Below are 20,962 nucleotides of genomic sequence, written 5' to 3'. Positions count from 1 at the left end.
GCTGGTAACACCTGGGCCTTGAAGGAAGACTTGTTACAGGAAGGTGAAGGAATAATGTTTGGAAGCCACAAAGGGAGAAGTAGGCCATGTCATACCTGATCCTGGCCTTTAGATTCTTTGAGTTTTGGCCAATAAGTATCCTTCAACAAAGGGAGCCGAAGGGTAAACAAGAATCTCAGGAAGAAAGCTAGGCTTTACTTAAGGCAACAAATAAAATGTTTTGAGAAGACAGTATAAATATACAACCACGCCTGATCTAGAGAGCTTAATGAAAAGGGAGGTTCAAAGGGTGGAAAGCAAAGAATAAAAGCCAAAAAGTGTCAAAGAACAAGCCGTCTCATCCCATGCCATCGGGACTATTGGTTTTCCAGTGAGTTGGATACAATGGGAAAAGATTAAAAAAAAAAAAAAAGATTCATACATACCATAAACACTTTATATAACTTAAAACATAAATGTACACACATGTGCCAATCTTTTGATGTAAGGCCAAGGCCTGTTCTCTGCATATGGATCTGCTGATTGGAGTTATGTGTCCTCTGTCTTACATAAACCACATCCTCTGTCTATGATTTCCAGTTTTGCTTTCTTCAAAGTGGACAGGAAACCTAAAGACACTTGGGAAATAATCTGAATGCAGACAGAGCCCATCTAGGTTTTTATAAGTCCTTCCACATCCTTTTAACCTTGTTCTACCTATACCTAGTCCAAAGCAGAGCTTTTGTAGCTAAACTTTAAGTCATTCCAAAGCTGAGTTTTTATGGAAAAAAAAAAAAAGTCTTTCTTGCATTTGATCAATTTATTCAAATGAGAAGGACAGCTGGCTAAACAAATTTGAGGACGAACAGCACAACTGGCCATTGGAAAGAAGACAGTCTTACTGGTGAGAGCAGGAAAGCACGGGCAACCTAAAGAGAAACTCTTGGCTGAAGAAGACATCTGCATGCTGCAACCCATGGGGTTAAAGAGAGAACACGGTACCAGTTACTTCAACAAGCCAGTTAAGAGGAGACCAATACTGCACAAGTGACAAGACTGACCGCATTTTGGGGTAAAGGCAAGGATATCAGGGATATGAAGTATTATTAAATGGCTTCAAGTTTCCAAACAAAGAGCTGGCATGAAGAGCTGACATAAAGACTGTTTTGTTGTTCCCCATTTACTTTTTCCTCGGTCCCTTAACGCCTATGGCTTTTCCCATTTTAAAGAAGAGAAAACAACATTAAGGAACAAGGTAGAAGAATAGTAAGAAAACTAGAGAAGTGCTCTGAAGCTCCAGAGACACTTCTGGGCCCCATGCTAGTTCCACTGAACTCCTGTTCTTTTAGCATTGACAATTGCAAATTCCTAAGTTTAGCCTCTTTCACTACTTATATCTTTTCTACTGAGTTTTCCACCAGTTAACTAGGAACCAATACTCATACTCATTCTCTCATTCTTCCCACTGGTTTTTTAGGAACATTACTCACTGGAACATTACTTTCTGTAACCATACAGAAAGGGAAGGGTAACAAAACCAACAAAATCAGAAGTAAATACACTTTCAAGAAATGAAGTAACAATATCAACACTCATAGGGCTAGGCCTACCTTATCCTAACATGATCAATGATTTCCTTCTTACATTTTTCAATTTGGGGTGTCCTTTTCATGTCCCACACAATTCCTCCATGTTCCTCAGTGAAGAGGCCCCAGATTGGGAAGTCTCTTACCTATTATTCTCCATCAATAAATATTACAAGGAGGAGAATATTGGGTGCTAAGAAAAATGGCCATTTATAGATTAGCCACCATTTACTGAGCACTTACTATGTTTAATCAATGTGTTAAGTGTGCCTTGGGTTTCTGACATCATCTTGTTTAATCTTCTCTGAGGTTATATTATAACTATTATCATCATCATCCCATTTCACAGAGAAATTGACAAAAATATAAGGATTAAGTATGATGCTCAAGGTCACACAGCAAGTAAACAGCAGAACCAGGATTTGAATCTAGATTCAAATCCTTAGGCCCAGGCCCTAAGATCCAGTTAAACTACTACACCAAAATGCCCTCTTCCCAGACATCCAGGTTCCAGTGGAATTCATTTAAAACTTAGAAGAATTACCTTTTGATATATACAATTCCACTGGTTCCCTTGCCCTAACAATGAGTCCCAACCATGTACCACAGGAAAAATTGGTTTAGGGCATTCACTTGATTATTCTAAAGTGTGTTTACCTGATTAAGACAACAACGCTATTTGAAATGGGGTGAGACCCAACTATCATGAAAGCGATTCCCACTTAATAGTTTTTACAATCCTTCCCCTTGAACAAACACAAAACCTTCGTAACAAAGTGGAGGGTCAGTGAAAGAGAGACATGTAGCCGGGTTGGAAAGTTACATAATCCAAACTTACCTTTTTGGTACACTTCTTGACAGTGTTTATTAATTCTTGTATTACCAGATCTACACTCTTCAAGGAAGGCCCCTTCAGCTTTACAATTTGTTTTTTGACTATTGCCTCAAATGCCATGTCTGGAGTAAACAACCCTGTCCTGGATATAAGAAAGAAAACAGCATGTTAGATATTTTAAATTGAATGATAATCAGTACTCTTTTAACAATGTTTTAATTGGCATGATACTTAAACTAAGCATGAAAAATCCTCATTTAAAAAGTACACAGTGATTAATTCTATTCACAGCATCATTTGTAATATCTTTAATACATTCTATAGATGATTAACACTACCTAAAAACAGTTTCCCAAATGTTTTCAAGGCCCATAATGTGACCTTCAATATTTAACTGTCATTTGTCTCATCTCACTCTTTCACAGCAGGACAAAGGAATGCTACAATAGAAGTGGTGTCCTAAATGTACATTTCTGTTTCTAAAGTATTCCAAAAACAATCCTTTCTTGTCCTTCATGGAGTAGGAAATGATCTTCATATTTTGAACACTGAAACAGTAGCATTCCTAAACTATATAACATATTCTTTCCTGGAGAGCTGTATTATACTAAGTTCAGAGGTTCCCAGTTTGAGATCCTGGGGTGCTGGAGAAAAAAAAAAAAAAGACAGTTAAGTGGAACTAGCTTTTTAGGACCCTGAATGCCTAAATTGTGAATTTACAAAAATAACAAATGATAACCAAAGTAACAAGAATCTTTTTCATCTGGCTGGAATCAATTCAAACTGGTGTCACAACAGAGCTTTTCTAACGCTGTGCAGAAGCTCAGGAAAGCAGGTATATGCATGTGTGTGTGTGTTTCACAAAAAATGAAAAATTATTACTCACATCTAAACAAAAGGACAATGGAAAAAATCTACTGTAAAAGGGATCTTGAACCCTGACAAACACTATGCCCACAGATATGCAGGCTCCAGACACTGGTGGCTGATCTCCCCATCCTAGACTTTCCTCCCTTCCCCTTATTTGATTACCCTCTCTTCCTTCAACACTCAATTTTATGGTATCTCTTTGGAGAGTTTCCTCTACACTTTCCTTTTAGCAGCCTCATTCTATGTCTCTTATTTGCTTAGCACTTTGTGCCCTCCTCCATGAAACGACTTAGCAGCAGCAGCAGCAGCAGCAGCAGTAGCAGTCATACTATACTGTTAACTGTAACTTCTCCACTTTGGATACAGAATACAATACACGTTGTTTGAAGTGAAAGTGAAGTCGCTCAGTCATGTCCAACTCTTTGTGACCCCGTGGACTGTAGCCCACCAGGCTCCTCCATCCATGGGATTCTCCAGGCAAGAATACTGGAGTGGGTTGCCATTTCCTTCTCCAAACTACTTCTCCAGACTACACGTTGTTTAGTCTGACGTTAAAACTGTTCCCCTGTCTGTCGCTAATCTTCCTTGTGGTTCTTTTCCTCCTTCCTCTCATGCACATGAGGTTTCAGCCAAACCAGACCATTTGCCTTTCCACAAACATATTCATGCTAATATTTTATGCCTTTTCCTTCATCTAAGATGTTCATTTCACTTTTCCCACAATTTCAGCCTGTCCAAATCCCACCTGTGCTTCAAAGGCCAGATCAAAGCAACCACTTCCCACAGCTCGCTTTCTACAGTCCTGCCACTGACTTGGTCTTCCTTCTCTGAACCCCAGCATCTTATTTTGCACTACAGTGATCTGAGCACATATTTTGGTCCTAGGACTATCCTAGTAAGAAGAGTCATTAGAGCATTTATCTTTGTTTTCCCCACAAGGAGGGATCCCTTGCTCATCACTGGCATTCAGTGTTAGCAGAACAAAGAAGGACCATCAAATCCTCACTGAGCAAAGGTGGTTTCTATTATTCAAATATCTAATAGAATCAGTTGAGAACAAAACATTTTAAATTAAGTATATTTAAAAGCCTAAATAATTGCACTATTAGCATGTGTTATACTCAGGACATTGTGCACTTCTTATCATTTTGTGTGTGTGTGCATGCATTTTAGTTGCTAAATCGTGTCCAACTCTTGCAATCCCATGGACTGTAGCCTGCCAGGCTCCTGTCCATGCAAATCTCCAGGCAAGAATACTGGAGTGGGTTACTGTTTCATTCTCCAGGGATGTTCCCCACCCAGGGATCAAACCCGCAGCTCCTGCATTGCAGGTGGACTCTTTACCACTGAGTCACCAACCAGCTTATAGGCAAATTAACTCCAGCATAATAGTAACAGTCAATCTCTTCTGTTGGTGGACATGTAAATCAGAAATCTATAATCCTGAATCCTGAATTTTTGCAGTTACATTCAATAAAAACGTAATCAGTAAAAACTTTTAAAAGTCAAATAAAAACACTGTATTTAGTTAAGCAAAAATACTTTTTTGATCCCTCTCCCAAAACATAATTTGGTTCTATTGCATTTATCAGACTAATACGTGTGAATACTAGCTCTGTTCAGCTAAAGAGAAAGACAGAGTTTCTATACCAAATGTCTTCTGAGGTTGAGGGAGAGGGAAGAGAATTAATAGGGAACTTAGAAATCCTGTTGATGGTTAAGAAAAACACACTGGATGTGGTTAGAGATGTTCTCTCCTTTTCACTTTATGAATGCATATTTACATATTTACCCCGTCTTGCCTGGAGAATCCCAGGGACAGGGGAGCCTGGTGGGCTGCCGTCTATGGGGTCGCACAGAGTCAGACACGACTGAAGTGACTTAGCAGCAGCAGCAGCAGAGTAGACCTTCCAAATTTCATAAGGATAAATTCAAATGTCATAACTCCTTTGGAAAATCACCCATCAAGGTCACACTCAGTGTCAAGTTTTGCTCTCTCAGTTTCTGTTCCTCAAATAGTCTCAAGCTGGCCCTGAGGCAGAATCTGGGACACAATCAACCGATAGACTGGGGACCCCCTCCTTCATGTAAGATCATCATGAAGTAGGCAACCTAAGTCTTCTGACCTTGAATCAATTTAGCATATGCTCCATTACATTGAATTTAGCCCTCTAAACACGAACTCACAAAATGTGCTTTAAATTCATTTATTTTCTTATCCCAGTTCTTTAATAAAAATAGATGAGGATAATCCCACTTTATATGAGGGGGAATTCAGGCACAAGTTCTCCTCCCAACCACCTCTCTGCTCTCCTTCTGTATTTCTAACTCCAGTCCAAATGCAGGGCTCCCTGCTCCATGAACACGTGCTACTCTTGGCCACCTCCGTGCCTTTGCTCACACTACTTCCTCCACTCTAAGCCCCTTCTCATCTCCTCCAGCCTCAACAATCGCCTCTTACATCTCTTTGCATCGCCATCTACCCCATATACACACATATTCACATTTATACACAAAGACACCTTTCCTTGTTGAAATCATTCTTGTTTTCAAAACAGGCAAGTTTATTTGACTCTAAAATAACCACCTTCATTAATCTTCCCCAATCTTGCTCCATAAATCCAGTCAAAATTAATCCATCTAGTCTTGGTGTAAGTGATGATCACTTATGAGCAAGTCTGGCCTTTGCCTCTGAAATATACAGCTCTGGAGAACAAGGTCTTGTTCATCAGTAAATGCCCAATTGTCAAGAGCATGGTGCTGTGAGTGCAGACAGGGTTTTTGATTTTTCAGTGGAAAAAGACAATATGACAATACTAGAAATTATCATTGAACTCAAACAAGAATTTCCTATTTCTTATTTCTTACTCCCACCTCTACATTCTACTCTGCTCAGATTATGAAAAGGCTACTTCACTAGCCATTTATAAACACTAATTTTTTTATTAGCTTGAACTGAAGACAAGGAAAACGTGAAGCACTTGCCTGATACCATGTATGTTTTTGATTGCATAGCTTATTTCTCTTCGCAATTCTTTCTCATTGAACTCCATCTGTGGAAGCAAAATGAGCCACAGTTATGACACTCAATTCCTCTGAATAATAATATTGTTGAATATTTAAAAATGAGAACAACTTTACTCCATTATTAATAAATGGATACTCATGTCTTTCCTAACCTAAATCCAGATGGTCAAGACATCTGTTTATATAAAGTTCAAGGCAACACAGAATGTTAGGGATTTCTGGGAGTTTTAGTGCAGCAGATTTTAACTCTTTTATAGATAAGGAGTGCTGCACATAAAGGATGTCTTCTGTACATAAATCTGGCCATTCATTTGAAATATATAATTCTTCACTCTTTTGCTGAATGTAGTAAATGTCTTCACAGACAAATGCATACATAGGTGTCACCTGATGTACAACAGTAGTCCAGCTGTGTTGAGAATTAACAATGGCTGTCTCTTCTCCCTGGCCATGTTAAGCACCTGAGTTCAAAATTCATTTAAAAGAGGAAATTAATAATATTTTGCCAATCCTACACAGGATAGAGTACTGTATTAAAATTTTCCCAGAAGTTCTAGGTACCTTAAATTTATTGAAAGTAGGATCAAAGTGTCATAGAGCTTAGACCTGAAAGGGATATCAAGAGAACATTTGGGTCAGCCCCTAACTTTTGAGATTTGGCCTCTCCAACCTCATTGCCTGTCCATTTCCTGCCCCCCTCACACTTTATGCCATAGAACAATGAACTGCTTTAGTTCTACACCTCAGCCTTTACCACTCCTCCCTTTCTGTCTGGAAAAATCTCTTCCTCAACCCCACCCTACCTATTCCTGCTTAACTAGCTGCTCAACCTTCTTAGCTCAGAAGCCAAGCTCCCTTACACAGTCAGGCTGGGATTCGTTTCTGTGGACTGTGTTTCCATAGCACCCTGTGCTGAAGTTTATCACTTTTCTTAACACATATTAATGAAACTGTCTATTTACCCATCTGCCTCCCACACCAAGACATAAGTACATGCCTCTGTATGTGAGACAGGTAACACAGTCCCTAAAACTACCTCGCTGCCTATGGGGCATTTCAAACTTAACATCTCTGAAACAAAACTCTTGGTTCATACCTCCACACTGAACTTTTTCTCAGTTTCCTCATCTGATGGACACTAACATTTGCTCAGTTGTGCAAGTCAAAATCTTGGGAGTCATCTTGAATCTTCTCTTTTTTGCATTTCCCATAACAATCCAAGCCCCATTAATCCTTTCTTCAAAATCATGAATCCATCCACTTCTTTCAAGCCTCTCTGTTGAGGCATTTCTACTATAAAGCTAAAGAAGTTTAAGTTTCAGAACTTCTCTCTTGCATAAATTCCTTACAAGACCCTGTGCCTGTGTGTTTATAATTTTGCATTCTTCAAGAGGGGTCCCCAAATTGTATAGGCTTCAGGTCCCCAACAAAGTGGATTCACCCCTGCTTCGGCCCTACTGTTTAACCCATCTTGTCTCCTTCAATTCACTTTTGCTCCTTTATAATCCAACCAGACAGTGGTCTTTTAAAATCACCAACCAAATCAGGTCACACTTTTTCTTAAAACTCTCCCTGGACTTCCCATTGTTAAATGTAAGCACTTTATCACAACCTATAAAGCTCTGCATAAACTGGGCACTTCCTTTATCTGAATTCATTTTCTGCCCCCTCCCCTTCACAGCTCTGCACCAGCCTCAGTTGTTCCTCACCTGCTACACAGGTGCTTGCTTTAGGGCCTTGTCCTTGGCATCTTGCCTTAAACAACCTTCTTCCTTCAGATCCTTATAGCTGACCTCTTCATGCCATTCTGGTCATGCTTTAAGGGCCCCATAGTCAGAGAGACCTTGCCTGAACATTCCATCAAAAGTGGCTAATCTAATCCCATTCTCTCTCATATTTCATCATGTAATAATACTAGATTTTTTTTTTTTTTACTTTGTCTATTTGTCAATTTTCTGTCTTTTGTCACCCGATAGTATCTCTGTCTTGATCCCTGGCACCTAAGATCACTGGTACACAGTAGATGCTCAAGAAACATTTGTAAATAAATTAGACAACAAATAAGCATCACAGGAACCTGTTAGTAGTTGTTGAATTATTGAAATATCATTAGATTCCATTAAATAAAATAAGAACCATCAGTAAGAAAATAACTTCCCTCCTGAATTTCACTACCTGAGTAAGAAGGTTTTTGTTTAAAGAATTATCTTAGTCCCATACCATTCATATAACATTTTATGAACAGTTATGTAGAACAGAAAATAGAAATGAAATAAAACAAAAGGAAAGAATAACATTTGGTACAAACCTTTACTATCTCAAAAGGAAAGCGTTCATGGAATATACGATTGATTTTAGCACCCCCTGAGAGCTCCAGGGTGTCTACTTGATCCCCTGACCCTTCAATTCTCTTCTCAAAATCCACAGCAAATTGTTGAACCATCCTGTATTGCAAAAGAGAAATAAATTCAAGTTAAAGTTACAAGGCTTCGCATTTTTTATCTGAATTTGCTATGGTTATTCCTCAGAACCCTTTTCCTGGTGTTCTTAGTGGCACCTACTGGCAGAATTAACAATGCACTCTAGTCAGTGCTCAAAATGTAACTATATGAAATACACATTATCAAGATTTATTTCAGACATCTAATTTAAAATATATACTTTAAATATCTGCATCATTAAATAAACATTCTGCCATTTAGCTGCAACTATAAAACGGCATTTTAAAATACTTAAATTAGAAATACACTACCACGTGTAAAATTGATAGCTAGTAGGAGGCTGCTGTATAACACAGGGAGCCCAGCCCAGCACTCTGTGACAACCTAGAGGGGTGGGATATAGGGTGGGGTGGAAGGAGGTTCAAGAGAGAGAGAGCATATGTATATACTTAGGGCTATTTCACGTTGTTGTACGCAGAAACCAACATAACATTGTAAAGCAATTATCCTCCGATTAAATTTTTAAAAAATCATCTAAGCAATAAAACTTCATATAAAATAGTAACATGAGCCAGGACTCCTGTGACATCACTATCACCTGGTGTTCCAACTGCTCCAGCAGAGTACTCTCATACTTTATGAGCTACTCTCTTCCCTGACCTCAGCATCGCAGACCTCATTCTGCCAGAACAATGCAAATTTCTGGCCCTCCACCCTTGCCCCTCTGCAACTAACTCTAGCCTTGTTTTTCAATGACTCCCTAAAATTTAATAAAATGAAAGCTCCTGACCCCATCACCTAAGATTCTCCAGGGTCTGGCCCTGGATGCCTCATCTCTTACTACTCATCCCCACTCACCTTCCAAACCAACTAAAAAGAAGCTATTTGGAGGTCCCCATGAGTAACATGTCTCTGTGCTTTTACACTCATTTTCCTTTCTGCTCTGCCTTATGCTTCTTTGTCTGGCTAGTTATCATCTGTCCTTCAAGACTCAATTTAAGCATTAGTTTTTTCAGGAAGCTTTCCATGATCCACAACTCTATCTACCACCACCACTCACTGCCACCCAGATGAAGGACCCCTTCTCAGCTTCCTCAGCATATTTTCAGCAGAGCATGTAGCAGACGGCATCACCATCACTCATCTATCAGTCTCTCTCCTAAGGGCATGGACCATGCATATGATTTATTATCCCCTGCTTGGCATATGAGAGGTACTCAGCAAATTCAATGAAGGAATGGATTACCTCAAGACAGTTGGTAAAAAACAAAGCAAAAAAATATGTTATACAGAAAAAATGACTAGTTGTATTTATGACTAGTAGGTTTAGAAAGTCTCAATTCTGACACACTGAAACTATTTTTAAATCCAAAATCTACTATATTGAGAAAAAATTCAAACCACCTAAAATCTTAATCTTTTATTCTCTTTCATTAAAATTATGGATGAAGTAAAAGGAACTTCAAATATTTAGGCCTAAAAATCTAGAATATAACTGGATATAGCTATGTTCATGTATGTGCTAATATTAATCTAATTTTAAACACCTGGAAAGGTATGAAACATTGGGAAACACCTGAAAATTCACCTCTAGCTACTCCTTTCCCATTCCCTACACCCCAGCCACCTGGCCCACTAGAACAAGTTGTAGCGAAGTTCACACTATTCTCTTGACTTCCTTCTTCCACCTGACAAACTCCTCCCATACTTCAGGGTCTCATTCAAGTGAGTTCACACCCTTCCTAGCATGTATCTGCTCTTTATCTGGTCTTCCTTAACATTTAATACTTACCAGAAATGTAGCATTTATCAGACTTTAACAGTTAGTTGTTTATATATCTGTTTCTGCTGCTCTACTGTGGTTTCTTCTTGAGGGTTAAAAATCATATTCATTTTTGAATCCGTAGTAGATAGCACAGAGCCAGACATCAAAGAGAACACAGAGATGTGAGCAAGGCAAGAGAAAGTAATGAAGAAAGGGAGGGAGAGAGAGAGGCAGGAAGGAAAGAAGGAGGTGAATCAGCTCCCTACAAGGGAGGAATCCAACTGTGGAAAATTGTAATGAGTCCAATGGAATCACAGAGGCAAGACCTAGTCTTTACAAAGACAACAGTTTCAGTTGAACGTTAAGATGATGACCTAGGGCCTAAACAGAAATAGCTTTCCTTTCTCTGTAACTTGAAGACTTTTAATAGGAGCTTAACCAAAGCCAAGAAGAAAAAGAAAAGATAAACTATGAGAGAGTTGAATCCAAGAAAAAAAATTTTTCCTCTGTATGATCTTACTGTTTTTTACATGGAGGAATACAAGATAATGCATTGAATATGTTACATAAATAATTTTAACATTTAGAAATCCTCCTACAAATAAAAGGAATTAGGTTGTGCATTTTAAAAGCCATATTAGGGGTATTTGATTACAAGAGTGCAGAGAGAAAGGGGCCATAGGAAGTGGCAAGCATCATCTTTAGAGATGGACTTCAGATATCCAGGGATGTAAGCTGGTCAGTGGGGGTCTTCTGGTGGAGAGAGACCTGGGGCAATTTGAAGCACAGGGATAAAAGGATAGATGAGGCTGGAAGGAGCTAAAAGAAGGAATGAGGGTAAAAGACATAAGGGGATGGCAATCCTCCAACAACTCTGCTATCCTAACCCAAGAACCCTCAGGGATAAATCTAATAACCCAAGGATAAGAAGAAAAGATCTTGAAGGAGTAAAAAGACACTTGGCAGTTTTCACATTTGTGTATTTAAAGGTCTACATTAAAATCATTACCAAATAGGAAAAAGAAACTTAAATGTGCCCTACTGTCTGTAGTTTTTAAAATTAAATCCTTGGTTCTCACTGCACTGAAAAATACACACAGACAGATGATATAAAATGACTGAAGTAAAAAAGATAATAAGTACATGTGATACCAACAGAAACAGTTGCACAATCCAGATGACATTTTCAACAGGAACCTAGCCCACTTTTAAAGACTAAGGGCAAACAACCCTACTGAGTTATCACTGTTGGTTTTGCTCATTTACTGAATCCAATTAGAAAAACACAATAAAACTGGGCAGAGGATTGGGCATTGGTTAAATTTATAATGACAGAATTAAGATAAACAACTATTCTTCAAGAAAACAAAGATTCAAGGCTTATTTTGTGACATATACAAAGCCTCATATACTTTACTTCTATGGGAAAAAAACCTAGAAACTAGCATGATAAATAGACTAAGGAAAAAGCAAACTGAAGAAATGAGTTTCAAGTGCTGAACAAGGGAAGGGCAAGGTGACTCACTGCAGCAATGCTTTCGTCTTCCGGGTGGGGTCCTCTGGCTTGAAGTTTTTGTAGGCTTCTACTTCATGTTCTATGGACAGCAACTGGCCCTGTAGTTTGTTCCTGAAGTTGGGCAGGGTGTCTCGAATGTGGTTGGTAAGTTGCTAAATAAAACAAAACAAATTCATGCACACATATAAGAGACGGAAGTTCAATTCGGAAGATAAAAATTGGCCTTCACTGTTTTCCAGATCACTCAAAACCTTAGAAAGTCATACACACATGTGAGTCTGACTGTGTAGACAGATGTGAGAAGTTCCAGCTCTCTCCTCCACTGCCTACACCCCAGGTCAAAATTCCCTCAGCTAAAGTCACTAGCTGAGACTATCTCTTTACATCGGGGATACCCTATTAAAAGGCAGCTAAGTTTACTAATGAAGCTGCCTAATGACACCTTAGTATGGACTAATCTGTCAGATCAGCTACCCTGTGAAAAGGAACCTTAAGTTAGAATGTGATACAAATGAAAGAAGCAGAGAATGACAGGTGCTGCCTGAATTCTCAGAACCAAAAGGCTCACCCACCAGTGGAGCTCATTCATACCCATGTACCTGTCAGTTGTTAACTTCCTTTCCATTCTATAGCTCAGGCAGGTGTTTCCTCTTTCCTCCATCTTTAGGCCCCAGTCCAACTGTGGTTAGTCCCTAGCTTACACCCTCAACAGGTTGTATATAAAAAGCCCTGGTATTGATACCTCTACCTAACCACTTGCTTTGGCATTTCCACTGAAGTCATCTGCTGACACCTCAAGCTTAGGATAAAGAAAATTCTCTAACAGATTTTCTAAGAGGGACAAAACTAATTGAGAATAAAGGTGGGATATAAACTCAGATTGATTAGCCCTCTGACTAATGCTCTTTCTGTTACAATATAATTAAGTCTGAATTAACAGGAAAAAAGATCACCTTTTTGCATGGCTTAAGAAATAAACTCAGAATCAAGAGAAATGTAAATGTTATAGAAATCTAGGAAAAAGAATAATAAATTTAAAGTCAGTGAGTCGATTCAGTCACTCAGTTGTGTCCAATTCTTTGTGACCCCATGGACCACAGCATGCCAGGCCTCCCTGTCCATCACCAACTCCCAGAGTTTATCCAAATTCATGTCCATTGAGTTGGTGATGCCATCCAACCATCTCATCCTCTGTCGTCCCCTTCTCCTCCTACCTTCAATCTTTCCCAGCATCAGGGTCTTTTCAAATGAGTCAGTAGTTTGCATCAGGTGGCCAAAGTATTGGAGTTTCGGCTTCAACATCAGTCCTTCCAATGAATATTCAGGATTGATTTCCTTTATGATTGACTGGTTTCATCTCATTGTAGTCCAAGGGACTCTCAAGAGTCTTCTACAACACCACAGTTCAAAAGCATCAATTCTTCGGTGCTCAGCTTTCTTTATAGTCAATCTCTCACATCCATACATCACTACTGGAGAAACCATAGCCTTGACTAGATGGACATTTGTTGGCAAAGTAATGTCTCTGCTTTTGAATATGCTATCTAGGTTGGTCATAACTTTCCTTCCAAGGAGTAAGTGTCTTTTAATTTCATGGCTGCAGTCACCATCTGCAGTGATTTTGGAGACTAAAAAAATAAGGTCAGCCACTGTATCCACTGTTTTCCCATCTATTTGCCATGAAGTGATGGGACTGAATGCCATGGTCTTAGTTTTCTGAATGTTGAGCTTTAAGGCAACTTTTTTACTCTCCTCTTTCACTTTCATCAAGAGGCTCTTTAGTTCTTCTTCACCTTCTGCCATAAGGGTGGTATAACCTGCATATCTGAGGTTATTGATATTTCTCCTGGAAATCTTGATTCCAGCTTGTGCTTCATCCATCTCAGCGTTTCTCATGATATACTGTGCACATAAGTTAAATAAGCAGGGTGACAATACACAGCCTGACGTACTCCTTTCCCGATCTGGAACCAGGCTGTTGTTCCATGTCTAGCTCTAGCTATTTCTTCCTGACCTGCATACAGATTTCTCAGGAGGGAAGTCAGGTGGTCTTGTATTCCTATCTCTTGAAGAATTTTCCAAAGTTTGTTGTGATCCACGTACTCAAAGGCTTTGGCATAGTCAATAAAGCAGAAATAGATGTTTTTCTGGATCTCTCTCGCTTTTTCAATGACCTAGCAGATGTTGGCAAGTTGATCTCTGGTTCCTCTGCCTTTTCTAAATCCAGCTTGAACATCTGGAAGTTCAAGGTTCATGTACTGTTGAAGCCTGGCTTGGAGAATTTTGAGCATTACTTTACTAGCGTGTGAGATGAGTGCAATTGTGCAGTAGTTTGAGCATTCTTTGGCATTGCCTTTCTTTAAGATTGGAATGAAAACTGACCTTTTCCAGTCCTGTGGCCACTGTTGAGCTTTCCAAATTTGGTGGCATATTGTGTGCAGCACTTTCACAGCATCATCTTTTAGGATTTGACATAGCTCAACTGGAATTCCATCACCTCCACTAGCTTTGTTTGTGTGATGCTTAATAAGGCCTATTTGACTTCACATTCCAGAATGTCTGGCTCTAGGTGAATGATCACACCATCATGATTACCTGCGTCCTGAAGATCTTTTTTGTATAGTTCGTCTGTGTATTTTAAATTTAAAATAAGGGGAATAAGATAAGTAGACCCAAACCAACTGAAGAACCATTTAAAATCATTTATGTTTATCCGAGCTTACCCATGTGCATGCCTAATCACTTAGTTCTTTCCAACTCTTTGCAACCCTATGGACAATAGCTCTGTCCATGGGGATTCTCCAGGAAAGAATACTGGAGTGGGTTGCCATGCCCTTCTCCAGGGGATCTTCCCAACCCAGGGATCGAACCCAGGTCTCCCATATTGCAGGCAGATTCAAGGTTATCTGGATATTCAAGGTTATCTGGATATATCTATTCAATAAATCAAGTTATTTAACTGTCAATAGTTCACACCTATCCTAAAACCTTGTCCATAGTTATGACTTGTTAGAATAGGAAAAAGGAGTCCAGAATGGCAGTGGCTAAAAGACAAGGAAGGGAAAAGCTTGAGAAAATAGAACAAAGGAAGGTCTGAGGACCACAGTGAGGACCTCAGGTAGAACAAACAGCACTCCTGGCTAGCCCAATTTACATAGGGCAAGCCCAGGGGGAGGAGATAAAAACCACATAAAAAGAGGAGCCAAAGGGCCGGGGGTAACTCCCCTCTTCTCTTCTTGTCTTTTGGGTCGGCATGCCCTCATGCCTGAAGGATGTATTTTCCTTTATTTTCTAAATAAAACTGAGCTGTAACATGGAGCTGTAACACCGATCTGTCTGAGAGCTGTGACAGGGTCTGTCCAAGGGCTGTGACAGGGTCTGTCCAAGGGCTTTAATCTGGTCCGTCACTTCAAATTTCTGTTGGGACGAGACAGAACTGAGGAAATTCCACACTCCTCCAACAGACTTATCATGTTATTCCCCTGGCATGTGTTGCCATTATGGTTTTGAAGCAGAAAATAAAAGAATGGAGAAGACTGCATTCCCAGTAGCAATGCCCAAGAACAAACCCCAGATCTAAGAGTAATAGTAACCACTTAACTGACTTTCCTAACTTCTCTTCTTGGAAGTGTTAACCTCAACATGACTGAAATCAAGTACCTAATATTCCCTTCAGAAGTTTCTCCATCTTGGTGATTTCATAATAACCTGGAACTTGGGAGTTATCCTTGACTTTCCCTCTCTGTCAATCACTAGAGCTAATCCACTGCCAAGTTCTCAATTTTCCCAAATATGCCCCAAATCTGATTCATTTTCCATCTCCACTGGCACTAACCAAGACCAGGCTACCATCATTTCTCACTTTGACTCATAAGTAAGAGGTCTTCTCAATTCTCTTTTTTTCTTTCTTCTCATTTCCCCATTTCTACTCTTGATCTTCCTATTTGCAACCACCATAATCATTTTAACCCACAGATGTGACTGTTATTCCCCTCCTCAGATTCCTTAAACAACTGACTCCCCAGGGCTCTTAGGATAACAACCAAAATCTTTAACTTTGCTTACAAACACTATAGGATTCAGCCACTGCCTTCATCTCCACATTCTTCTCTTACAACTCACTCTCTGACCTCCAGCCATAATGATATTCTTTTCAATTCCTCAAAAATATCCTGTCCTTTTTTCAGTTTTTGCTATAGTAAGAGTCCCTCAGGGTCAGACGTGTTGGTACACATAAGATCAGCAATAAAATTATCCTAATTTCAGGAGACTTCCCTGGAAGTCCAGTGGTTAAAACAGTGTGCTTTCGATGCAAGGGTTCAATCCCTTGCTGGGGAACTAAGATCCCACATGCCATATGGCATGGCAAAAAAAAAAAAAATCCTAATTTCAAACACAGTGTGAAGATCCTTGAAGCAATAGAGAAACTGATTATACAGGAAATGAAAGATCTTTAGTATAATATTTATTCAATTTTCAGTCAACCAGAATCAGTTATGCCATACTTTATGGGTCACCTGTAATAACCAAATGGTCAAGCATACCTGTTCTACTTTTCCAGTATTCATATTTCTAACTTTATTATTTCTAATTATTTTAGTGACTTTTCTCTAAGTTTTTTTTTTCATTTATTTGCATTTTTCTTAGCCCAATACAGGTATGAGAGCAGAAATCAAAAAATAGTTTTATCAGAGCTAAATACATTGATAGAATATCATGATTCTTGCATGACAAACCAAACTTCCTTCTCCAAAACAAGTTAAAATTTTTTAAATGACAACTATATTATTGCTTTATGGCTTCCAAATATTCATCTACCCTTAATTTAAAAATACAAATTTTATATTAGTCTGTGTTACATCACTTAAAATACAAGTATACTACTGTTTTTTATTTTCTAAAACTGCTTCAATTGCTGCCTAAATTGTTCAGATATAATGTTACTAGTAGCCTACTGTTGTGTTAGCCTCTACTGACACCTAGGAGGGAACAATCAGAACAACTGTTAACTACTTGACTTATTTAAGTTCATAAATAAAAGTTAAAGCATACTTTTTGTGAGAAAAGTTGCTCACCATCTGAGTCAATGTAATCAAAACTTGGGGTGGAGGCTCTATACTCAATGACTATGATACAATTCTACTAGGGACTGGAAAATATATGAAAAAAAAGTACACTAAATTTTTATGGAAGAAATGTATATATGCATGAAGTTGCACCTGCTAAGTCGCTTCAGTCGTGTCCGACTCTGTGCGACCCCATAGACGGCAGCCCACCAAGCTCCCCCGTCCCTGGGATTCTCCAGGCAAGAACACTGGAGTGGGTTGCCATTTCCTTCTCCAATGCATGAAAGGGAAAAGTGAAAGTGAAGTCACTCAGTCGTGTCCGACTCTTCACGACCCCATGGTCTGCAGCCCACCAGGCTCCTCCATCCATGGGATTTTCCAGGCAAGAGTACTGGAGTGGGGTGCCATTGCCTTCTCCAATATGCATGAAGTGAGGGGAAGCAAAGGGCCTAATTCTATCTGTTGTGAGGAAAGGGGTTATCTGGAAAAGTTTCTTAGATGAATGAAGATCAGTGATTGCTTATTTGTTTTTAAGATTGGAAATTAAGGATCAAACCAATCCTAAACAAAATCATAAAGAAATTTTAACTTAACCATCACAGATTGACATTTCAAAAAAAAAACAGATGACAAGAGACAAACTTTTCAGAGAGATGCAAGTTTAACTCCTTAAAACAATTATATATTATGAACAAATATGTGCTAAAATGTGTTCCCCTGTTCACTGTTTGTAAATAAATACGTATTTCTGCTTAGTACACTATTCTTTCAATAATATTAAGGTGGATTCTGGTCATTCAGAATTACTAATGGCATGGGTCTAAGTATTCATATTCATCTTTTAACTTTTCTATTAATACTATTATGCTAAATAGTTCAGAAAAAAGTATAAAAATAAGAAATATGGATTCCAATAGCCATTCACATATTTTATAATTGTTCTTGTTGATTGAAAAACCATTTTTACCTGATTAAGGACCTTCTGAAGGTGTGGGGTCCCCATCCGATCAGCAATATGTCTGTAAGCCGGGTGTGAGAGAAAAAATTTCCTTTCTGCCAACATGGCAGCCTTTATGTCCTTCTTCCCATCTATGTCCTTCTGGCTCCTGTTTACCACCCCCACGTAACCTAAAACAAAACACACATCTATGGAGTTGGGGACACTTTTGGTTTCTTCTTCTGGGGAAATTTTAAAGCTGTCAAAGAGGCCAAATAAGAAAAGCAAAATAATTTTAAGAGTCTGAAGAACAGATCCCCTTACAAAACTCAATTTGGGATATCAGTATTTAATGAAGGCTGGACAATTTGGCTAATGTTGATTTTTTAGCATTAACAAAATAACGTCCTTTTGTCCTTAAAAGATCTGTGCATTTAAATAGAGTAAATCTCTAAGCAGCTTTATCAGACAGCAGCAAGTAAATAATTCAGACTTAAACAGAATACATTTATACAGACTATGATGAATAATTATACCGTTCCTTCAAACCCCTTCCTTTTCCTGTTTTATTCCTATTGTTTGAAGGAATAGTTCTTTCTTTGGATCAATTTTACTACATTATTTGGGAACACCATGTCATTCCATAAAATGTTTAACTAAGCTTAAATCCATTCTTCTCAATGTGGAGGCATAAAAATTCAGCCTCCCACTGGTTTCCCAGTTGTTTCTCTGCCACACCATCAAAGAAAGTCCTGTATAGGACACATTACATTACCCCTGCGAAGTGGCAGCAGCTTATTCTCTAGAACATCCCTGGCATCTGTTCCTTCATCCATGAGATCCAGTTTGGTGATGACTCCAATGGTTCTCAGACCTGCACCACAAACAAAACCCACATTACACAATTTGCAGAGACCAACAAGTTTCAGAGACATATATGTCTCAATGTTAATTGCAAAGCACTCATATTTCTGGTTCTTTCCATGTTCCTCACCATCTTATTTTGTTTTCTAATCCACAACTATCCCATCTAGTAAATTTCAACAGGATGAGACAGAGAGCTGCAAAACGACCCATCCATAAGATAACTCTTGATCCAGGAGAGAAAAAACAAATAGCTGTTTCACCAAAATACTTATAAATGTATGAGTTTATTTTTGTACTACATGTACATAGAAATTATGTATTTAAATTATCCCCTCAAGGATTGCACACAGTATGGATGCTTTCATTTTATGCATTACATTATTAAAAACAAAAATAGATTACACATGGACCAGTGATGTGGGTATGTCAGAAACCAAAGCTTATTATTGATCCAGGTCTGAGCACTTGAGAGCAAACTATAAAGAGAAGAAAATTAGGTACAGGATACCATCATTACCAAAAATAAACTCACAAATCTCACATATTCATTGTTACTTAGAAAAAGAAATATGACTTAATGGAAAGAAGACTGAAATAGGAATTCTGAGCCATGGATTCTAGCCTTAAGATAAGTCACTTAACTCTCTGAGTCTCAGTTTTCCTCTTCTATAAAATAAACAGTTGGAAATCATGAATCAAAGGTTCCTTTCAGTAATAAAATAATGAAAAAACCTAAACATTTTATGTAGCATATCAGATGTACTGTTTGTTCTTTGGTCCCATCATTAGATAAAATGAACAATATTGCCTACTGAGTCATCTTTTTAAGTGTATTTCTTTGGCTTTGCAATTAAACATGGTTAACTGAATACAAGTTTTTATTTTCTGCCTGAAACCACTCTCAATGGTTTCCCTGATAGCTCAGTTGGTAAAGAATCCTCTTGTAATGCAGGAGACCCTGGTTTGATTCCTGGGTTGGGAAGATCCCCTGGAGCAAGGATAGGTTACCCACTCCAGTATTCTTGCTTCCCTTGTGATTCAGCTGGTAAGAATCTGCCTGCAATGCACGAGACCTGGGTTTGATCCCTGGGTTGGGAAGATCTCCTGGAGAAAGGAAAGGCTACCAACTCTAGTATTCTGGCCTAGAGAATTCCATGGACTGTATAGTCCATGGGGTCACAAAGAGTCGGACACGACTGAGTGACTTACAGGCTCACTCTCAAATAATAATGTTTAATACTTTCTAAAACAGCTATGGTTTTAAATGCTTACATGTCTTAAATCATTTAATCTATCAAGTACTCCAACTACTAATTTTTTAAGATGAGGAAACTAAGTCAGAGAGAGATTAAGTCACTCATCCCAAGGTCACAGAAGAAATGGATCTGGGCAGTCTGGTTCTAGAATCCATGCTTTTAACCAATATACTCCTTATCATAATAAAATAATATGTTTTAATGTAGAGGGTTTAAACCAAGAAAGTCGAAGAAAACGGAAGAGAAATGCAGATAATTTTTGAAACTGGAAACTTAGCAGGATGACTGTTAACTAACCTAACAGATCAGAAAAAGAGGAAAACTTCATCCAAGAAAGTCAACAACAGGAGATGCCTAGAAGCTGAATAATTTACATCATCAGATCAGATCAGTTGCTCAGTTGTGTCCGACTCTTTGCGACCCCATGAATCGCAGCACACCAGGCCTCCCTGTCCATCACCAACTCCCGGAGTTCACCCAGACTCACGTCCATCGAGTCAGTGTATGCCATCCAGCCATCTCATCCTCTGTCGTCCCCTTCTCCTCTTGCCCCCAATCCCTCCCAGCATCAGAGTCTTTTCCAATGAGTCAATTCTTCGCATGAGATGGCCAAAGTACTGGAGTTTCAGCTTTAGCATCATTCCTTCCGAAGAAATCCCAGGGCTGATCTCCTTCAGAATGGACTGGTTGGATCTCCTTGCAGTCCAAGCAACTCTCAAGAGTCTTCTCCAACACCACAGTTCAAAAGCATCAATTCTTCGGTGCTCAGCCTTCATCACAGTCCAACTCTCACATCCATACATGACCACAGGAAAAA

At 38.9% G+C, this 20,962-nt stretch overlaps 1 protein-coding gene across 12 annotated transcripts in view; it reads right to left on the bottom strand.

The window, feature by feature from the left end:
* The window catches only part of DNM3 (dynamin 3), a 643,632-nt gene that overhangs the window by 381,403 nt on the left and 241,267 nt on the right, over positions 1–20,962 (bottom strand). For all 12 annotated transcript variants that reach the window (XM_061382632.1, XM_061382633.1, XM_061382635.1 and 9 more), the window contains exons 5-10: positions 18,798–18,896; positions 18,053–18,213; positions 12,029–12,171; positions 8,606–8,741; positions 6,256–6,323; positions 2,404–2,542 (exon numbers count right to left, since the gene is read on the bottom strand). In XM_061382632.1, coding sequence (XP_061238616.1) covers positions 2,404–2,542; positions 6,256–6,323; positions 8,606–8,741; positions 12,029–12,171; positions 18,053–18,213; positions 18,798–18,896 — 746 coding nt within the window. The remainder of the gene's footprint in view (positions 1–2,403; positions 2,543–6,255; positions 6,324–8,605; positions 8,742–12,028; positions 12,172–18,052; positions 18,214–18,797; positions 18,897–20,962) is intronic.

Source organism: Bos javanicus, chromosome 16 (assembly GCF_032452875.1).
Source record: "Bos javanicus breed banteng chromosome 16, ARS-OSU_banteng_1.0, whole genome shotgun sequence".
NCBI lineage: Eukaryota > Metazoa > Chordata > Mammalia > Artiodactyla > Bovidae > Bos > Bos javanicus.
Note: the sequence above shows the minus strand (reverse complement) of the source record. Positions and strands in the feature narration are given on the sequence as shown.